Genomic DNA, 18,283 nt, shown 5'->3' with positions numbered 1-18,283 from the left:
TGTCATGGTACCCTGTGCAGTTCAATGACTGAGATCATTAGCGTTCCAAGCAATTCTAGAGGCTGTAGCTTGCTAGAATACCTCCTTGGGAATGAATTTCATCTGCTTTGTAGTAAGATGTTTGTACTATTTTTATAATTGAACAACCTTAGCCCTGCCCTTTTCTGGAGCCCAATATAAATTGTCTTTATATTGGATTAATTCTGTTGCAAAGAGTATTAGATTAATAGTGTTAATAGTGTTATATCAATAGTAAATAGTATTATACCTACATTCCTGTATATTTCCCTCCAGAACTCTAGATCAAATGTTTTAAAAGCATTTTCATTATAGGTAAAGAGGTAAAAGAAAACTTACTCTCCCAAAAGTAATCAAATTCAATGATATTTAATAACCTTCCATTCATTTCTGAATAATTTTCAGTTGTAAGCTTTAATTTTCAAGATTCACCTTTTTTGTTCACACACAATGACACACTAAAATTTATATTCAGGGAACTTTTACTATTCAGTAAGAACTTGCAGGAATTATGTATGAAAATTGAGTTATTGTATTACATTTAATGCTTTTCATTTGTATTCTCCTTTGATCTTTTAGAATTATTGCTGTCCAGTTGGATGAGACCAATCCTGTAGAAATGAAGTTGGGTCCATTAGCAGAGAGCAGGACAATAAACGTGTCCAACCTGTACATAGGGGGAGTTCCAGAGGGTGAAGGATCGTCAATGCTCAAAATGAGAAGATCGTTCCACGGCTGTATCAGAAACCTGATCTTCAACCTGGAGTAAGTGTCACTGTGCTCTCTGTATGTTTTTGCACTTCCTGACCGTCAGTGGTGAGTGCTAGCACTAATCTGCATCTAATTGTGCTGTTTGAGATTGCCTAAAATCTTACAAGTTCCTGAAGAACCCCATTGATCTATCATGGAAGTCCCCTCAAGTGGACTTTATTGGGTTAGAATGATTGACAGATGTGGTCATCATACTTTTAAAACAATCACTGAACATTAGCTCCACATGATTATCCATAAATAGCTGGGGTTGAACATATTTTTGACTTGACGTGCATCTAGAAGAACATAGAGATGTTGTGATGCAAATTTCTTTCTTTCTATATATTTATTTATTTATGAGACAGAGTCTCACTCTTTTGCCTGGGCTAGAGTGAGTGCCGTGGCGTCAGCCTAGCTCACAGCAACCTCAAACTCCTGGGCTCAAGCGATCTTCCTGCCTCAGCCTCCCGAGTAGCTGGGGCTCCAAGCATGCGCCACCATGCCCGGCTAATTTTTTCTATATATTTTTAGTTGTCCGGCTAATTTCTTTCTATTTATTTAGTAGAGATGAGGTCTTGCTCTTGCTCAGGCTGGTCTCGAACTCTCAAGCTCAAATGATCCACCTGCCTTGGCCTCCCAGAGTGCTAGGATTATAGGCGTGAGCCACTGCGCCCAGCCAATGCAAATTTCTTGATGTCTTGATTTCATTGCTCTGAAGGAGCCTTTTACAATTGGGCTACTAGCAGCTTCAGATTATTATTCCGAAAACAATTACTGTGTGATTAAGGACTGGAGGCCTCTCTTCCCTGTGTGGGCTCGTGAGGAGGAGAAGGATTAACATGTGCCCACTGGCGATTCATTCCGCCTCGCTCACCCTCTGCCCGGGGTGAGCGTGCTGAGGGGACCGAAGCTGTGCTCTGCCCTGTGGGACCAGCATCTGCCTGGGAGAAACCGGATGTGAGCTGAGCATCTGGAGATTGAGGGTCCCTCCTGGCTGGGCCACTGACTTGCCTCGTGACCTCAAGCAAGCACTTGGATCTGTCACAATCACAGTGTCTTTCTCTATGAAATTACTACCCCTTAGGCTTCCCTGAAGTGTGTAAGAATAAAACGCAGCGTTGGATTTCAACACAGTTATGATGCCAGAGCCTTGGTTTAGTTATTTGTACAGACCTATAATATATGTAGTCACCCAGTTGTCTGTCCGTTCATTCATGCAGCCGGACAGAAGTGCGAGGCTGTGGGCCCGGCAGGGCAGCAGCATTTCTGTGCGGTTCCCAGCCACGTCCCAGCAAAGTCCCAAAGGGACCTGTGCAGGCACAGGACGTGTGACAAGGGTAGCCCACGCCCTCCTGGCCAGGGGAAGCCTGTGAACAGGAAATTAGTGTTCGGTTGAGGCCGCCGTGCAGGGAGGTGGAAGCGAGAGAGTGAACGTGTCCCCGAAGCAGCCAGGCAAGGCTGCAGGAGGAGTGTGGGCAGCGGAGCCGACCCCCGAGGGGTGCTCGGAAAGGCCTGGGGTGCCACCTCAAGCAGAAGCGTCAAACAAGAAAATATACTAGATAGTATGCCAGTCACGGTGGAGGGTGTCACTTCGGTTACTCTAAGAGAAACATATTCATGGTTTATGGATTTTCATTGTACAGTCACCGCATGTGTTGGTTTGTGAAACCTTAATTTTGAAAACACTCTCTTGTTTGTGTCTAGACTTTTGGATTTCACCAGTGCAGTTGGCTACGAACAAGTGGACTTGGACAGTTGCTTGCTGTCAGAAAGGCCTAAGCTGGCTCTTCTCGGAGAGGACGGGGAGCTCCCGCCACAGCCCCGGGCGTTACCTGTAAGAGTGGCTTTCTCTAGTGCTGTCGGTCGGGTCCAGTCCAAAAAGGAGAGCAGGGGCCAGAAGGAATGAAAGTGGGGCCTCCTCACAACGGTGCTGGGCAGCTGGGACTGGGGCTGTGAGAAAAACCAGAGCAGGGACAGGGTGGAGAAAGGCTCTCCAGGCAAACTGGTAGATGACACGGCCGGGCGTTTGCGGATTGCAGGACCCAGCACTCAGGTGCCCTCGCTGGACTGACACCCAGCAAGCTTTTTGGCAGGGGTTCTGCAAGGATTCATTATCACTTTAGATTTAGGCAGGAAAACATGAAAGTTAGTACTTAATATAAGCCATTGTACGAATCATCGTTGCTTAAAAAATTTTTAAAAGACTTAATTTGCTTTGGAAAAGCCAGTTTGGTGCAAACATTTTTAGCAGAAGCCATTGTTATTTTTCATTTTCTGCCCCTTCTGATTTCTCTGTTTCCTTGGTCGAAAGCATGCTCTCTAATCTTCTAGAGGATGGCACGATTGTCCAAAAGCAGTACCTTCTAAGCAGGGCCAGTCTTTGAGTTCACGGCGGTTTTTGTGGTGGCATCTGGCTTGGGCACTGTCGGGGCAGCCTGCAGAGGCCATGGCACCTTCCCTGGGCTCCCCATCTTCTGCCAGAGGGTCTAGGGGCCCTTCCCTCCTGGCTTTTCTTGTCTGCACCTTGCTCCTATCGATGTGGACTTAGACATGTCAAACTCTGAGGCTCTGCAAGACCTGTCACCTGTGGGCTCGTCCAGTTTCCCAGGGCCTGCGCTGCAGCTGATCCTTGGCCACTGCGTCCTGAGGACTGTTCCCAGAGCCTCAGGTCACGGCAGGGGCCGTGTGGAGACAGCAAGGCCTTTGCCCCTTAGGCCTGTTTGCAAATTCGTGGGAGGGACTCCAGTGCCTCTGAATTTAAGTGAACTTGAGAGGAATTAAGGTGAGAGATAGAAGCTCTAATTGCTTTTTCAGGCCGGCGGGTACCTCATTTAAGCCAAAGACGAAATGAGTGCAAATACGCATCCGTGCTTGTTGCTGTTCTGAGATGACTGCTCCTGAGATGTGCGTTCGTGGGGCTCTGGCTGGGGGCGGCTGAGTGTCCCTGTGCATCTCTTTCAGGAGCAGTGTGCGGTGGACCCGGCTCCGGAGTATGTGCCTGGCGCTCACCAGTTTGGCCTCACACAAAGCAGCCACTTCGTGTTGCCTTTCAACCAGTCGGCTGTCAGAAGGAAGTAGGTGTTGTTCTGAAGTCCTGTCGGGGTGCATCTCGTTGCTGGATGAGTCAAGCTGAAGCTGGGGTATCTTTAGCAACAGGGTCCTTTCCAAAAGCAGCTTTGTATTTGATGGTGGGGGCTCTGCGTGCAACCAGATGGCAGCGTGAGAAGGCACACAGATAGGAACACAGTGCTGGTGCAGATCACACACTTTAATCATGCTTAAGCAGGGATGCTGGAGCTTCTACCTTTCTCCTTACGGCTGTTGCCACCTCTCTCTGTGTGTGTGGGGAAGGGTGTGGGCATCTGTCTACATCAGTCTTCTTTCTGGAATCCCATGAGCCCCAGATCGAGTGTTGTCTGGACTTCCAACCCCAGACTTTAAGCATTCATTGATCGGATGCTGTTGTCTACTCAGACTCTTGCATTGTGGCCCCCCAGGTCCTTGGTGCCACACATCCCTCTGGCCGCCATACCTGCCTGTCCCTGAGGACCCTCCTGCTGGGAATCCAGCTCTCCCCACCCATCTCCAGGCCTGCAGTCCAAGGCTCCCAGACTCCACGTTGCTTCTCTGTCCTCCAGGCCTGCAGCTCGCCTTGGTGCCTGCCAGCCCGCTGAACACTCCGCATCGGGCTCGCTGTCATTCTGCAGCTCCTGCCACTGCCCTCTGTGACTTTAGCAGCCGCCTAGCACCTAATCTTTCAGTCCTCTGGCTCCTGTCTGTGGTCTCTTCCTGCTTCCTCTTCAGCCAGCCTCTCCCATGGGCACACCTGTGACTTCTTCACAAGCGTCCATCCCACTCCCTAGTCTCTACTTTAAAAGCATCCTACTAGCTGGCCTCTTCCTCCTCGTCTCTGCCCCTTCCCAGTCTGGCAGTGCTGCCGCTGCGTGGAGGCCTCTAGGCTGCAATCCCCCGCCCCCAGATGGGGTCCAGGCCAGTATCACAGGTGCACGGCTGCAAACTCCCCTTCCCCTCTCGACTCTCCCATGCCGCAAGCCCAGGTGAAACCCAGCATTTTGCCTTCTCTGTGCCAGAACCCGAGCTGGAGACCAAAGCTTGGGAGATGAACGTCTCCCTCCTAAATGGTTTGACTTTAACGCCATGGCCACCAATCTCAGACAGAACCTGCGAACCACATGGAGACGCAATGCATTTCTCCAGTGTGTTCATGGCTTTTATTTTCTATAGCTCCTTACTCACATAGCTTCTCTTACCTCAAAGCTCTGTGCACCCCCACGACCTCTCTTCATACCTCAGCTAGTGACTTGTCTCACCGAGAGGACAGAACTCCTCCGTCTGTCCACTGCCAAGAAGAGCAGCCGCTGCCTCTGCTCCCAGCCCTGTATCTCCTCTGCTGCACGATGGAGGGTCCTTGTTCCGAGCGAAGGCCCCCATCGCTTGCCCTCTGGGCCGCATCACCCCTGTCCTCCCTGGGACATCAGCACTATTCCTCCCTACTTAATGCACGACTCCCACAGACACAGACAGCCCTGTAGCCCGTCGTCATTAGTCACTGTAAGAGCAGCAAACCCTTGTGCCAGAGATTCGCTCAATATTTTACTCAGATAACCAAATTTACCCCTCATAGTTGCCCTATGAGGAAGGTATTATTATCATCTTCATTTTACAGATAAGGAAATTGAGTTATAAGGAGGGTAAGTTACCTGCTCAAAGTCACATGGCCAGTAAATGGTAGGGCTGGGATTCAAGCCCAGGCCTTATGGCTCCAGAGTCTGTGCCCATAGGGTAGTCTCCCTGTATCCATGGGGGACACACCTGAGACCCCCAGTGATACCTGAAACCGATAGTACTGAACCCTATATGCACTTTTTCCCCTATACATGTGTACCTAGGATACAGTTTAATTTATAAAGTAGGAAGAGACTAACAATAGTAACTAATAATAAAATAGAACAATTATAACAATATGCCTGCATCACTCCTGTTGTGCTTTGGGGCAATTATGAAGTAAAATAAGGGTGATTTGAACATAAGCACCGCAAGCCCCTACCGTCAATCTGAGAACTGAGGCAAAACTACCCAGTGACTGTTGGGCAGGAGGTGTAGACAGCACGGATCTGCTGGACACAAGGATGATTCATGTCCCGGGCAGGACAGAGCAGGATGGTGAAAGATTTCATCACACTACTCAGAATGGCATGCGATCTAAAACTTATGCGCTGTTTATTTCTGGAACTTCCCATTCAATATTTTCAGACCTCGGTTGACTAGATAACTGAAAGCTGTAAAAGTAAAACCTGGAAGCAGAACCGAGGGTGAGGGGTGTTGCTGTAACCACCATGCCCTGCTCCCTGTCTAGGGTTCCCACCTTCCCAAACAGAAACACCCTATGAGATGCTGCAATCTGCCTCCACACACGTGCGCAACGGCCCTGCTCTGTTCCACTGCCAGACCTCTGGAGGGTGGCCTTAAGTGGCTGTCTGCCTTTTCCTCAGGGTCACTACCTTCTCTAACCACCCAGTCAGCCTCCCACTCACCCCAGCTGCCCTGCTGAGTCCAGCCTGCAGCCACAGCCATGGCGCCCACTCTGGGCTCTCGGCAGCCCCCGACTTCCCCTGGAACAGCCCGAGCTCTCCTGCGTCCCCTGCGCTCTCTGCCCGCTCTCCCTTGGTCTCCTTTGCCAGCTCCTCTCCCAGCAGACAGTGCTGGGGCCCCTTCCACACATCCTGCTGGGGTGGCCTTCTAAGTTATAGCGGCTTTAAAACACCTTCTGTATACTACACCACTCACCTGCCCAGCCCTGGCCTCTGCTTAGAACCAGACACCTCCGCGGGGACGGGGAGGCCCCTCAGCCTCAGCCCCCCGACCTGCCCTCTGCTCTTTGGCTCTTTGCCATGGCTGCAGACAGCAGCTCCATTCCCTCCCTGCTTGCCCAAGGCCCAGACCTAGAGATTATATTTTATTGTTTGTTTTTTTTTTTTCTCACTCTCTAAATCCAGTCCATCAGCAAGTCCTCTTGCTTCTTCCTCTAGAACATTCCCTGAATCAGTTCATCTCATCCATGTCCCCACCACCACCTGATCTAAGCCACCTCCTGCCTGGGGACTGTCCCGTGAGTGGACCCCTTCACCTGACTTGTTCCTCACACCAGAGAGGAGCTTTTAAAGGTGTAAATCAAGTCACACCCACTCCCCCTTTTAAAACCGTCCTGTGACTTCCCACTGTGCTTAAGGTAAAATCCGAATACACCAAAGCCCCTCCTCTACCAGGGCGAAGCCACCCCTCCCCCGCCCGGTCCCTGTGTGCTCCTGGGACCCTGGTCCCCCCCCCCCCAACTGATGCAGCCTCCCTCCACCCTGCGGGGTTCCAGCCCCATGTGGCCACAGGTGGGGATTCCTGGCCATCAACATAAGCAAGTTATTTTAACATACTCTGTATTGCCCTAAAACTGAATGAAGGCTTTTCCTGCTCAGCTTTGGAGGGGCTGGCCGCTTTCTGTCATTCGGATCTCAGCTGAAATAGCATCTTTTCAGAGTTGCCTCCCCAGCTACTTCATGAAGCCTCTATGGGACCCTCCCATAACTCTGATGCATCTCTGGCATTGGTTTCCTAAGAGAAGGGATCTTCCTCTTGGGTCACTGCTTTACCCTCATCCTGGAAGAGTTCCAGGCAGACAGGGACACGCTAACCAATTATTAAATGAATAATGATTAAATAAATGAAGGAATGAATGATGCTGTCTCCGGAGATGTTCCATGTAAATGCTGAAACAGCGGCCGGGTTCTCCGTTTGAGGTTATTTTAAAAACGAGGAGCGAAAGCTTCCTCGCGGCGCTGAGCTCGCCTTTCCCTCCAGGCTGTCGGTGCAGCTGAGCATGCGCACGCTGGCCTCCAGCGGCCTGGTCTACTACATGGCCCACCAGAACCAAGCGGACTACGCCACGCTCCAGCTGCACGGCGGCCACCTGCACTTCATGTTCGACCTCGGCAAGGGCCGGACCAAGGTCTCTCACCCGGCGCTGCTCAGTGATGGCAGGTGGCACACGGTAGGTCCTCGGGAGGGAAATGAGGCCCTGTGATCTCTAGCTTGCCTGAGTCTGGTGTCCTCCCAGAGAATGCACGCTCCTCGAAGGCAGCGATCTTTTCTGCTTCTGAAGTAACCCCGGAATAGACACTCAGCAAACGGTGGCTGAATGAACAAAAGACACCAGAAGTGTCTGGACTTGGCAAGGAGCAAGTAAAGCCCACCCGTGGCATGCAAGGACCGAGCCTTACACAGTGGCACTTGGTCTTACGACCGGACGCTGAGACACTTTCTGCCCTGCAGTGTGTTCTACCTGCAGCTTCCTCCTGTCTGCCACCAGGCCCAGGCACTGCTTGTCACCAGCAAGGGGGAAATCTGAGCCACCCTTTAGGGTTTCCTTCAGGTTATTACAGCTGTCGTGAACAGGTGTTGCAAACACACATCTGTCAAAGTTTTCTGAGATTCCTTAAAAATTATGGATGTTTTCCTCTTGCTGTAGGTCAAGACAGAGTATTTTAAAAGAAAAGGCTTCATGACGGTTGATGGCCAAGAATCCCCCATGGTGACCATGGTGGGAGATGGAACCACGCTGGATGTGGAAGGGAGGCTGTACCTGGGCGGCCTTCCCTCTGAGTACCGGGCCAGGAACATTGGAAACGTAAGTGGTGTTTTCTCTCTGGGGCTCGTTTTACCTTTGTGATGGTTGTATTTATTTTGTAGAAGAGCACAGCTCTTCACATCTTTAGGTTTCGATTATCTTGCTTGAACCTGGGGCTCAGCGGCAAAACTCAGACCTTCAGGAGCATGCCTATAGATCGTGTGCTGGGGCGTCCCCTAGAGCACGCAGCCTTTCCTGCCTGTTAGTTAGTGAGCATTTCCCTTCCTGCAGCCACTCGGTCCCAGCACGATTCAGAAAAATCCAGCGTTAGTAAACTCAGCATTCTTGTCTTGCATGATATTTCATTAAAATAATAGAAAACACTTTCAGTGCATTGTTATCAAAGATACTCAAATGGTGGCTCTAAGTCAGATGTTCATGGGAAGTACTGTAGAAATAAATTTTAAAAACCAAAAGGTAACATTTTAATGCATTTTTTGCTGAGACAAATTCGATGACGTATAGGAAAAATGTGTCCCAGCCTTTCTCGTCGTAATCACTACCATCTACTGTCACGTGTCATTTGGCGCAGATCACCCACAGCATCCCTGCCTGCATTGGGGACGTGACAGTGAACGGCAAACAGCTGGACAAGGACAGCCCAGAGTCTGCCTTTGCAGTGAACAGGTGCTATGCGGTGGCCCAGGAAGGAACTTTCTTTGACGGAAGTGGATATGCAGCTCTGGGTGTGTATCATCGACAGTCACGGAGGGAATCCTTGGGATCAGCCCGTGCTCTAGACGGTGTGGATCCAAGGAGTGTGTGATAAGGCAGCACTCCCTGGACAAGGCTGCAGGGTAGCAACTTTTAGTTCAATGTTTCATTTATTCCTAATTTCTTGACTGTTAAAGTAAAAGCTGGCTCCTGTCTGTGCTATCCAGATGGCCTTATGAAATCTCTCTCCCGCCAGGAGCGGAGTGACTCCTGACAGGGACCAAACACGGGGTGCTGGTTTCATCTGTGCTTTCCTCAAATTTATGTAAGGCACGCTTGCTGTCCAAGTGAATAAAGGCTTTTGAATTAAAAACCAGCAGCACAGAATGTCTCGACCAGCCAGCGCCAGGGAGGCTCCGACAGACACTTGGGTGGGGTTGGGGAGAGAGGGGACCATCTCTCCTGGCACTCTGAGCTTCCTGTCGCCTGCCCCGGGCTCAGGCTGCAGCCCTGCTGGGCAGGCCCTGCTGGGGCCTCGGCTCCTCTTGGACACCCCCTCCCAGCTGCCAGGCTCTGGTAACACCACCTTCTCCCATTTTCCTTTAGCCCTAGCTTGGTTCATTCTCCACTTTTAAAAAACCCAGTGTGGACTCATTCCCAATGTGGATATATTTTGTAAATGACCATTTGCCTGGTGCCTAGATACTAGGAAAATAAAGTCTTGCATGATGATAAAGGGATGACAGAAATAAAATCCCAGCAGCACACGGGAAGGACTACCGCAGGTTGGCCGTGTCCACAGGGCGGGGGCCAAGCACCTCCAGGCTGCAGATGAAGGACGCACTGCCTCTGCTCTGCCTGACCCCAGCTGATCACCTGCGTCTTCTTTAAAAGCACCACTTCATTCTACAGATGTGGGAGCTGAGGCTCAGAGGGCCAGAGTGACTTCCTGGTGGGGTTGGCGCTGGATCTGGGGGAAGAGCTAGAGCCAGGCCCCCCGCACCCCAGCCAGCCCAGCCCGCGCCTCCCTGAGCCTGGGCCCTGCAGGGCCCAACCCTGACTGGGGCTGTCCTTGTGTCTTTCAGTCAAAGAAGGCTACAAAGTCCGGTCAGATGTAAACATCACACTCGAGTTTCGTACCTCCTCAGAGAACGGCGTCCTCCTGGGCATCAGCAGCGCCAAAGTGGACGCCATTGGGCTAGAGATTGTAAATGGCAAGGTAGGTGCTTCCTGTCGCTGGGCCCCTCCCCCAGTGTCAGAGACAGAGCAGTTGAGAAACAGGAGAAACATTCGGGTACAAATTTCCAATCATCCACTTTAATGGAGTCAGGAAAGCGTCCATTAATATTTAAAAAACAGATAAACCTAAAAAGCTTTTGAAAAATAGCTTCTTTTATATATTTGAAATTAAACTTACAGCAAAATTGCAACTACAACACATGAATTTTTTTTCCCTGAACTATCTGACAGTAAGCTGCCAACCTGATGTCCTTTCTCTTCTAATACTTTTTTTTAACTTTTTGTTTGGAAACAATTATAGATTCCTAGGAAGTTACAATGAAGTTACATGGGGTACGAGGCGGGCCCTATACACCCTTCCCCCAGGGTCCACAGTAACATAGTGCATAACTGGGGGACAGCATCAAATCCACGCCATGAGCATCTCACAATCCCATAGCTTGTTCAGTTGCACCATTTATACAGACGCACGTGCATAACTACACACTTGTGTGTGTAGCTTTACACAATTTTATCACATGCAGTTGTGATACAAATGTGTGACCATCACCACAGGCCCCCCAGGTACCCCTTCCTGGCCACACTCACCCCCTGCATCCCTAACCCCTGGCACCCATTCATCTGGTCTCCCTTTCAGTTTTGCACCAGTGTCCTGTATGTGCATTGGAGCAGTAGGTAGCCTCTTGAGATTGGCTTTTGCCAGCCTAATTTCTGAGAGATTTCTCCAGGGGTTGTGTGTACCAACAGTCTATTCCTTTTTATTGTGGAGTGTTACTCCTTAGAATGGAGGTGCTGCTACACTCTAAATTTTTTTATGCAAAATATATAATTTTTTTCTGTGACTACTCTGCTGTTTCTTCTCAGCCTTTCATGACCCTCTCACGCTGGCAACAACATGAACTCAACAGTTTCCAGTACTTTAGTCCATTCTGCTTGAATACCGCCTCCTTCAGGGTCTCTCCCAGGTCTCATTCTCCCTCCTCGCCCCTTTGCGGCCACCCAGGCGCAGGCAGGGAGTGGATGGCCCTTTCCTTCTCAGAGCTCATTTCCCCGGTCTCCAGGGATAGCCTCTTGCAGGGAGTGGTCTGGGGTCTCAGGTGCTTGGGGACGGCTCCTGGAGAGTTTGGCCGATGTCCCTCGCCGATCAGGCTTGCCATCCTGGTTGTTATGGGCAGAACTTGGGAGTATCTGCAACGCCACACGTGGGCCATGCGGAATTGGGGTTGGTGGACTCTTGGGTCCTCTCTCTACCTCACTGCATTTTGCCACCATTTCTATTGCACCATGGCCAGCTCTTGTTGTAGGAGGAAGACGCTTGCATTTTTCAGAGCTACGCCTCCTGGAAAGCCAGGAACACGCCTCTGTGGTCTAGATCCCCCCAGATTGATCCGGCTGTTTTTGTATTCCTCTGCTTACTCCCCACTGGGCTGTGACCCCTGGATATCCTAGAGCAGGGTGGGGAGGCTCTAAGAAGTTTCCACCAGCCCAATGCCTTCTGCCTCTCTTCCTGTTACTTCATGTCGAAACACAACTGCCTCTACAACCTGCTGTTCTCTAGACGGAACTTGTAGCCAACTTTTTCCCTCATTTGTACCTTAAAAGAATTTTGAAAAATTTTGTATCTATTTGCACATTTTTATGTGACATCTAAACAAATGTTATCAGAAGTGTAATAGCTGCAAAAAAATATGATTTTCTGGTATATTATATATTTTACTTCTATTATTGCCCTTTTATTTATTGTTCTTTTTCAACCTTTTTTAGTGGCTGCCCAAGGGTTTATAATATACATCTTTAATTTGTCACAGACCTCCTTGAAATAATACCAAGTAGCTCCACGTAGAGCATAAGAACCTTCCAACAGTGCACTTGAAACTCTTCCCTCAGCCTGCTCAGGGTGCCAGAACAGAGTAGCACAGACTGGGTGGCTCAAACCACAGAAATTGATTTTCTCACAATTCTGAAGACCAGCTCCAAGGTCAAGGTGTCATCCAGGTGGTTTCTTCTGAGGCCTCTCTCCTGGGTTTGCAGATGGCCACGTTCTCCCTGTGTCCCCACAGGGTCTTCCCTCGGTGCCTGTCTGTGTCCTCATCTCTCCTCTTTGTAAGACACGGTCAGGTTGGATTTGGGCCACTCTAGTGACCTCACTTTAATCACCTCTTTGAAGGCCCTATCTCCAAGTACCCTCACGTTCTGAGTGTTTTGTCACCACTCTCTGCCGTAGAGCATCTGTAGCTCAGGGAGAAGGGAGTGAGTAAATATTAATATCCCCTCAGAGATGTTCCCAATTAGTATGAACTGACAGCTTCAGTACGCCCAGTAACTGCTGAAATGTCCTGAAATGCCTTGACAATGAAGCGCTAATTTAAGGGTGCCAGCTGGCTGGGCTTGTCCTCATGGAGGTGGCCATTTGCACTTTCTGAAATTTGGGGAATGGGTGAACATCTGACTCTTTTATGAGGCTATTTATTTTTCCTTTGGGGATGGGCATGCTTATATTATAGCTCTGGCTTGGGCCAGGCAAAGGCATAGTATGTAACCAAAATGTTTATACCCCCATGATATTCTGAAATTAAAAAAAAAAATAAGTAAAAGGGTCAAAATTTAAAGAAAAAAAGAGGCAATTTTTCACAACTATAGTTTGTTTTTCATAGTTAGTTCTCCTTTTTAAAAGAATGTTGTGATTTTATCCACTCCAAGGGCACTGACTATACAAATACACTGTGTTCCTTAAATATGGAAAAACTCATCAAGATGCGTTGGCTTTGTTTAGCTCTTGTTTCATGTCAACAATGGTGCTGGGAGGATAACAGCCACATACGAGCCCAGGGCTGCCAGCGTGCTGTGTGATGGGAGATGGCACACGCTGCACGCTAACAAAAGCAAACACCGCCTCACTCTGATTGTCGATGGAAACGCAGTTGGTGCCGAAAGCCCACACACCCAGTCCACCTCGGCGGACACCAACAATCCCATTTATGTTGGCGGCTATCCCGGTACGTACAAACATGTGTCCTGCTCTTCCACGTCTAAGGGGCACTGCCCCTGGGGACGTCTTAGTTCAGGTGCATATAGAATAGGGATTGAGAAAGATACATGGTTTGGGTGGCAAACACTTTGTCGTTTACAAAAGCTATTCCAAATACCTAGGAACTCTTGGGAAACTTAATCTACACATACAAGCTCATCATTAGGTAAGACCTTGAGAAGGTGGGGTCTGATATCAAGCAGGCTGGATGACTTCACTGAGGTGAACCATCTTAGATGACTCCTTTGGGAATCTGTCACTTTTAGGACTGGGTAACCATTTTAGGGAACAAACGTGTGGCTCATCCTCTCATGTCCATTTTAGGTTAGAATTATCATTTCAGATGTTCCAAGGAATTGTTACAAATAAACACGTGTTGGATGACTTTTGAAGTCGCAACTATGCCTTAAGATGATCACATATTAAAAGTTTTCGATGACTTCTGCTATTCACGAAAGCCACACGTGTGGGAAATAGTCTTCTAATTTTGATAGAGAACCCACCTGAGATTATTTGTGTTCTTATTGTGCTACTGATCTCATGTCAACAAAATTAAGCAAGATTTGTCTTCCTTCCTGCACAGCTGATATAAAGCAAAACTGCCTGAGCAGCCGCGCCTCGTTCCGGGGCTGCCTGCGCAAGCTCACGTTCGCCAAGGGCGCCCAGGTGCAGCACTACGACCTCAGCGGCGCCTTTGAGCGACAAGGAGTTTTCCCTCATTCCTGTCCCGGGACTGAGTCCTGAACTTCAGGCACAATCCTCAGTTGGAACTATTGCCAATATCTTGAGGAGACTTGCATTTGTGAATTAAAATCTCTTCGGTTCAGATTTCATTTCCAACTCAGGTTAAGTGTTTCTCGAGAGATACGTTGTGTTTGTTAAACTGAAACCACATGTACAACAAATACCTCCATTAAATAGTCTGAAATGTAAATTGAATTCATTGGCTCTCTTTTTTGAAGTTTTTTTAAAAACGAATCTTTGCAAACATTGAATGTTCTATTGATTACTCGACAGTGTTTTGGTTTCCATTTTGAGCTTTTAAAAAATAAAGTATCATGACAGATTATAACAGATTAGAGCAGAGAATGAAGGCTTTCATTTCTTTGTGAAAACTTTAAGAAACTCCAATTTCTACAGCAGACAAGTAATGTCACTGGTTACATTCCAGCAGAGGCGCCGACTGTGTGCGCTGTGAGGCTCGGCAAGTCGTCGGAGGTGAAGGGCACGGTGGAAAGAGACGGAGCCTCGGCTGGACCCATCCTTGTTCTGTCAGGACCTCACCTAACAGCGCATTTTGCAGGACACACAAAAAAGATGCCATCACTAGTTAGCTTTTCCTTTGTTGTCAGTTTTATTTTCGCCCCTTGAAATCAAACAGTTTCCCTTTTTTTCTTTTTATAATTGGAGATTGGTAGTGGAATTAGTTCCTGAGAGCTGGTGCTGTAACACTTAGGGGTATTTTTGTTTGTTTGTTCGCTTTTGAGACAGAGTCTCACTCTGTCACCCTTGCTAGAGGGCAGTGGCATCATCATGGCTCACTGCAACTTCAAACTCCTGGGTTCAAGCCATCCTCCTGACTCAGCCTCTCGAGTAGCTGAGACTACAGGCATGCACCACCACGCCCAGCTAATTTTTCTATTTGTAGTAGAGACGGGGTCTCACTCTTGCTCAGGCTGGTCTTGAACTCCTGACTTCAAGTGATCCTCTTGCCTTGGCCTCCCAGAGTGCTAGGATTACAGGCATGAGCCACTATGCCTGGCCTGAAATAGTTTACCTTAATCAGCTACTTTTTCTGGGAGAATGTGTATAATTTGAAAAGGAGGAAAATGTAAAAACCACATAGATATATTCTTTCAATGTAAACCCAGATTTCTGAAGTCACATTTGCTCCCCTCTGAAAGCATTTTAGTTCTGCTCTGTGGCCGTGGCTGGGGTCACAGTGGCTGTTGTCCCAAAAATGATTCCATTTTTCAAATGCTTACATGACAAGAGGGCTCAGCCATGGCCTGCTTTCTCAACACCCATGTCTGTGAGAGATTTTGACGTGACAAACAATGAAGGCACTATGCTCCGGGTCCCTGTCCCTCCTCCATGCCTTGCTTATGTTTCTGAACTCGTGTGATGATCTGCACGTCTTGTCAGATGTATTTGAAATGTGCAATTCCTTCCCAACTAAATATCTGCATGAAGATATTTCCTAGAGAAAGAGCCGCCCGTTGTGGAAGTGCAGCTTGTTCTGTAGCTCCGTGCACTATGCGGAATGCAAACCCCCGCAGACTACAGGCGCTCACCTGAGCGGTCGGGTTCAGAAGGTGCACTTGCAGTACACATGGACAAGGGACTTCTTGCTGTGCCTCGGGTGGCCTTTCTGTCCATGCTTATGTAGAAACCAGCTGCTGCGGGAGATGAGGGCTCCGACATCCCAGATCTTGGTCTGCCATGTTGGGTGAGGGAGTGACTGAAACCAACGCAAAGCCCCCAGACTGTAGGGCTGCCTTGGACTTCCAGCTCCCCAGCCCCACACTCAGAGCTTTCATGGTCACAGCAGTTCACAAGGCCTCTCCTAAAGGATCCCCTCAAGGGAAAACCCACTTCTCCCGCAGAGTAGAGCAGCCTGAGTTTAGATTTCTCCCCCTGATGGCGAAGGGCACAGGCTCAGGTCAGACACCAGCTCTGACTCTGGCTGTGAGGCCTCAGGCTGGTGCCTAACCCTGGCAGTGAGGCTGGATTCAGGCCCTGAGACAGTGTGCTGGATCAAACACAGGCCTCCATTAGATCTGGATTTCAGACAACCACAGTGGGCATGTTGTCATTATAAGTATTCCTAAATATTGGATGGTATCCTGCGTTTTTTATTAATATTTGCTAAATCTGGCAATTTTAGAGGCCCCAAGGGTATAAAAAAATTATGATACCCCTTCCCTCATGCCAAATGATTCAAAATTAAAACAAATCTACATCTTAAAGAACATGCAACAAAGTCCATTGAAGGTCATGTTTTTCCTATGATGCTTTTACTGAAATAAAAGATTTTTTTCCAAAACCTATTTTTGGTGCCCCAAGTCCTGGTTTAGTCTGCCTATTAGTCTAGCACTGTTCTCTTTAATTGTGGCAAAATAGAAATAACATAAAATTTACCATTTTTAAGTGCACAGTTCCATTAAATACATTCATAATGCTGTGCAACCATCACGACATCCAGCTCCAGAACTCTTTACATTTCGTAAAACTGAAACTCTAAACACTAATTCCCCGTTCTCTCTCCCCCCAGCCCCTGGCAACCACAGTTCTATTCTCTGTCACTATGAATTTGGCCACTCTAGATATAAGTGGAATTGTCCTTTTGTGACAGGTTTACTTCACTTAACGTGATGTCTTCAAGTTTCATCCATGTCATAGCATGTTTCAGAATTCCCTTCCTTTTTAAGGCCGAATGATATTCCATTGGCATGCATAGGCCACATTTTGTTTATCCATTCATACCTTGATGGGCACATGGGTTGCTTCTATTTTGTGGTTATTAAAATATCACTGTGATGTCTATTTAAGTCCTTTGCCCATTTTCTAATTGGGTTGTTTTTATTGTTATTGAGTTGCAGGAGTTCCTTCTATATTTTGGATGTTAGCCCCTTATCAGATATATATTTGCAAATATTTTCTTCCATTCCATACATTGCCTTTTCTCTCTGTTGATTACTTCCTTTGCTATGTAGCACGTGGTAAATTTTTAACTGGCTCTTTGTCCATCTTTCCAGTTTTTCTTCCATTTTCTGTGAAGTTGTAATTTGGGCTGATATTCTCATTGTATCCTGATATTACAAGGAGGCTGGTGGTTCTAAAACTCATACTGGATGAGGAGGGAGTGATGGTGAGTTGGCAATCACAAATTTCAAAGTGAAAAGCAACAGAACGATGAAAGAAAGCCAGATTCTGCTATGACCTCCCTCACACTACCAGTTTTAAAACCCTTGAATCAAGTATTTGCACTAACAAAAAATACTTTAGAGGGTCCAATACAATTTTATAATATTATATGGCAAAGCTCTGAAAACAAAGGATGCCATGGTGAAGATCTAATGTAGAGCTTGGTGACTACAGTTAATAATGCCATATTGTAAACTTGCAATTTGCAAGCAGTAGATCTTAAATGTCCTCATCACACACACACACAAAAATAGCTACATGAGGAGATAGATATGTTAATTAACTTGATTGTGGTAATCATTTCACAATGTATACATATGTCAAAACCTCATGTTGTACATCTTAAATATACACAATTTTAATTTCTCAATTATACCTCAATAAAGTTGGAAAAAATATATTCAGCGAGAAAAACAGACTGCACAGCTACTAAGCTACAGGTCTTTACCATGTTGCTCTAATGAGTATTTAAAATTTAAGAGGAGCTCTTTCAAGGTTCTGAGAAAAGTTCTAAACTCTTTTCCCCAGAAAAATGCATAAAGCCCCTAATTTTGCCTATAATTATAGAGGTTTCACAAATTCCCTGAAGTTCATGCAAGTAAGTGTCAGTGAACTCGTGGTTAAGAATCTTTAATGCACTTGGAATAGTGGTTATATGAGTGTTCACTTTATAATTATTTATTCAACAGTGCATATATGTGAAACTAACCTTTTCTGTATATGTTATATTTCATAATAAAAAATATAGAAAAGGCATTATAAAAAATTAAAACAAGGGCTGCTATTTTTTTGACCTGGAGTTTAAAATCTGATTTATATATTATTGATTTTCCTATATTGTCTGCCTATACAACCATCTCTAAACTGGTGCATTGTAATGAGAATGATACACACTTGATTGAATATGGAGCATCCATATATCAACACAGGCTTATGAATTAAGCACTAATTTAGTGCCTGAACCA

General features: G+C 47.3%; 1 protein-coding gene across 1 annotated transcript in view; it reads left to right on the top strand.

The window, feature by feature from the left end:
* Window positions 1-14,135, top strand: part of LAMA1 (laminin subunit alpha 1) — a 127,999-nt gene extending 113,864 nt beyond the window's left edge. Inside the window, exons 58-66 of the mRNA XM_069467850.1 lie at window positions 598-783; window positions 2,476-2,605; window positions 3,733-3,845; window positions 7,645-7,834; window positions 8,312-8,470; window positions 9,003-9,156; window positions 10,210-10,343; window positions 13,137-13,359; window positions 13,975-14,135. Coding sequence (XP_069323951.1) covers window positions 598-783; window positions 2,476-2,605; window positions 3,733-3,845; window positions 7,645-7,834; window positions 8,312-8,470; window positions 9,003-9,156; window positions 10,210-10,343; window positions 13,137-13,359; window positions 13,975-14,135 — 1,450 coding nt within the window. The remainder of the gene's footprint in view (window positions 1-597; window positions 784-2,475; window positions 2,606-3,732; window positions 3,846-7,644; window positions 7,835-8,311; window positions 8,471-9,002; window positions 9,157-10,209; window positions 10,344-13,136; window positions 13,360-13,974) is intronic.
* Window positions 14,136-18,283: the final 4,148 nt, after the last annotated feature.

Source organism: Eulemur rufifrons, chromosome 5 (genome assembly GCF_041146395.1).
Source record: "Eulemur rufifrons isolate Redbay chromosome 5, OSU_ERuf_1, whole genome shotgun sequence".
Classification (NCBI taxonomy): Eukaryota; Metazoa; Chordata; class Mammalia; order Primates; family Lemuridae; genus Eulemur; species Eulemur rufifrons.
This window is presented reverse-complemented; position numbering and strand designations above follow the sequence as displayed.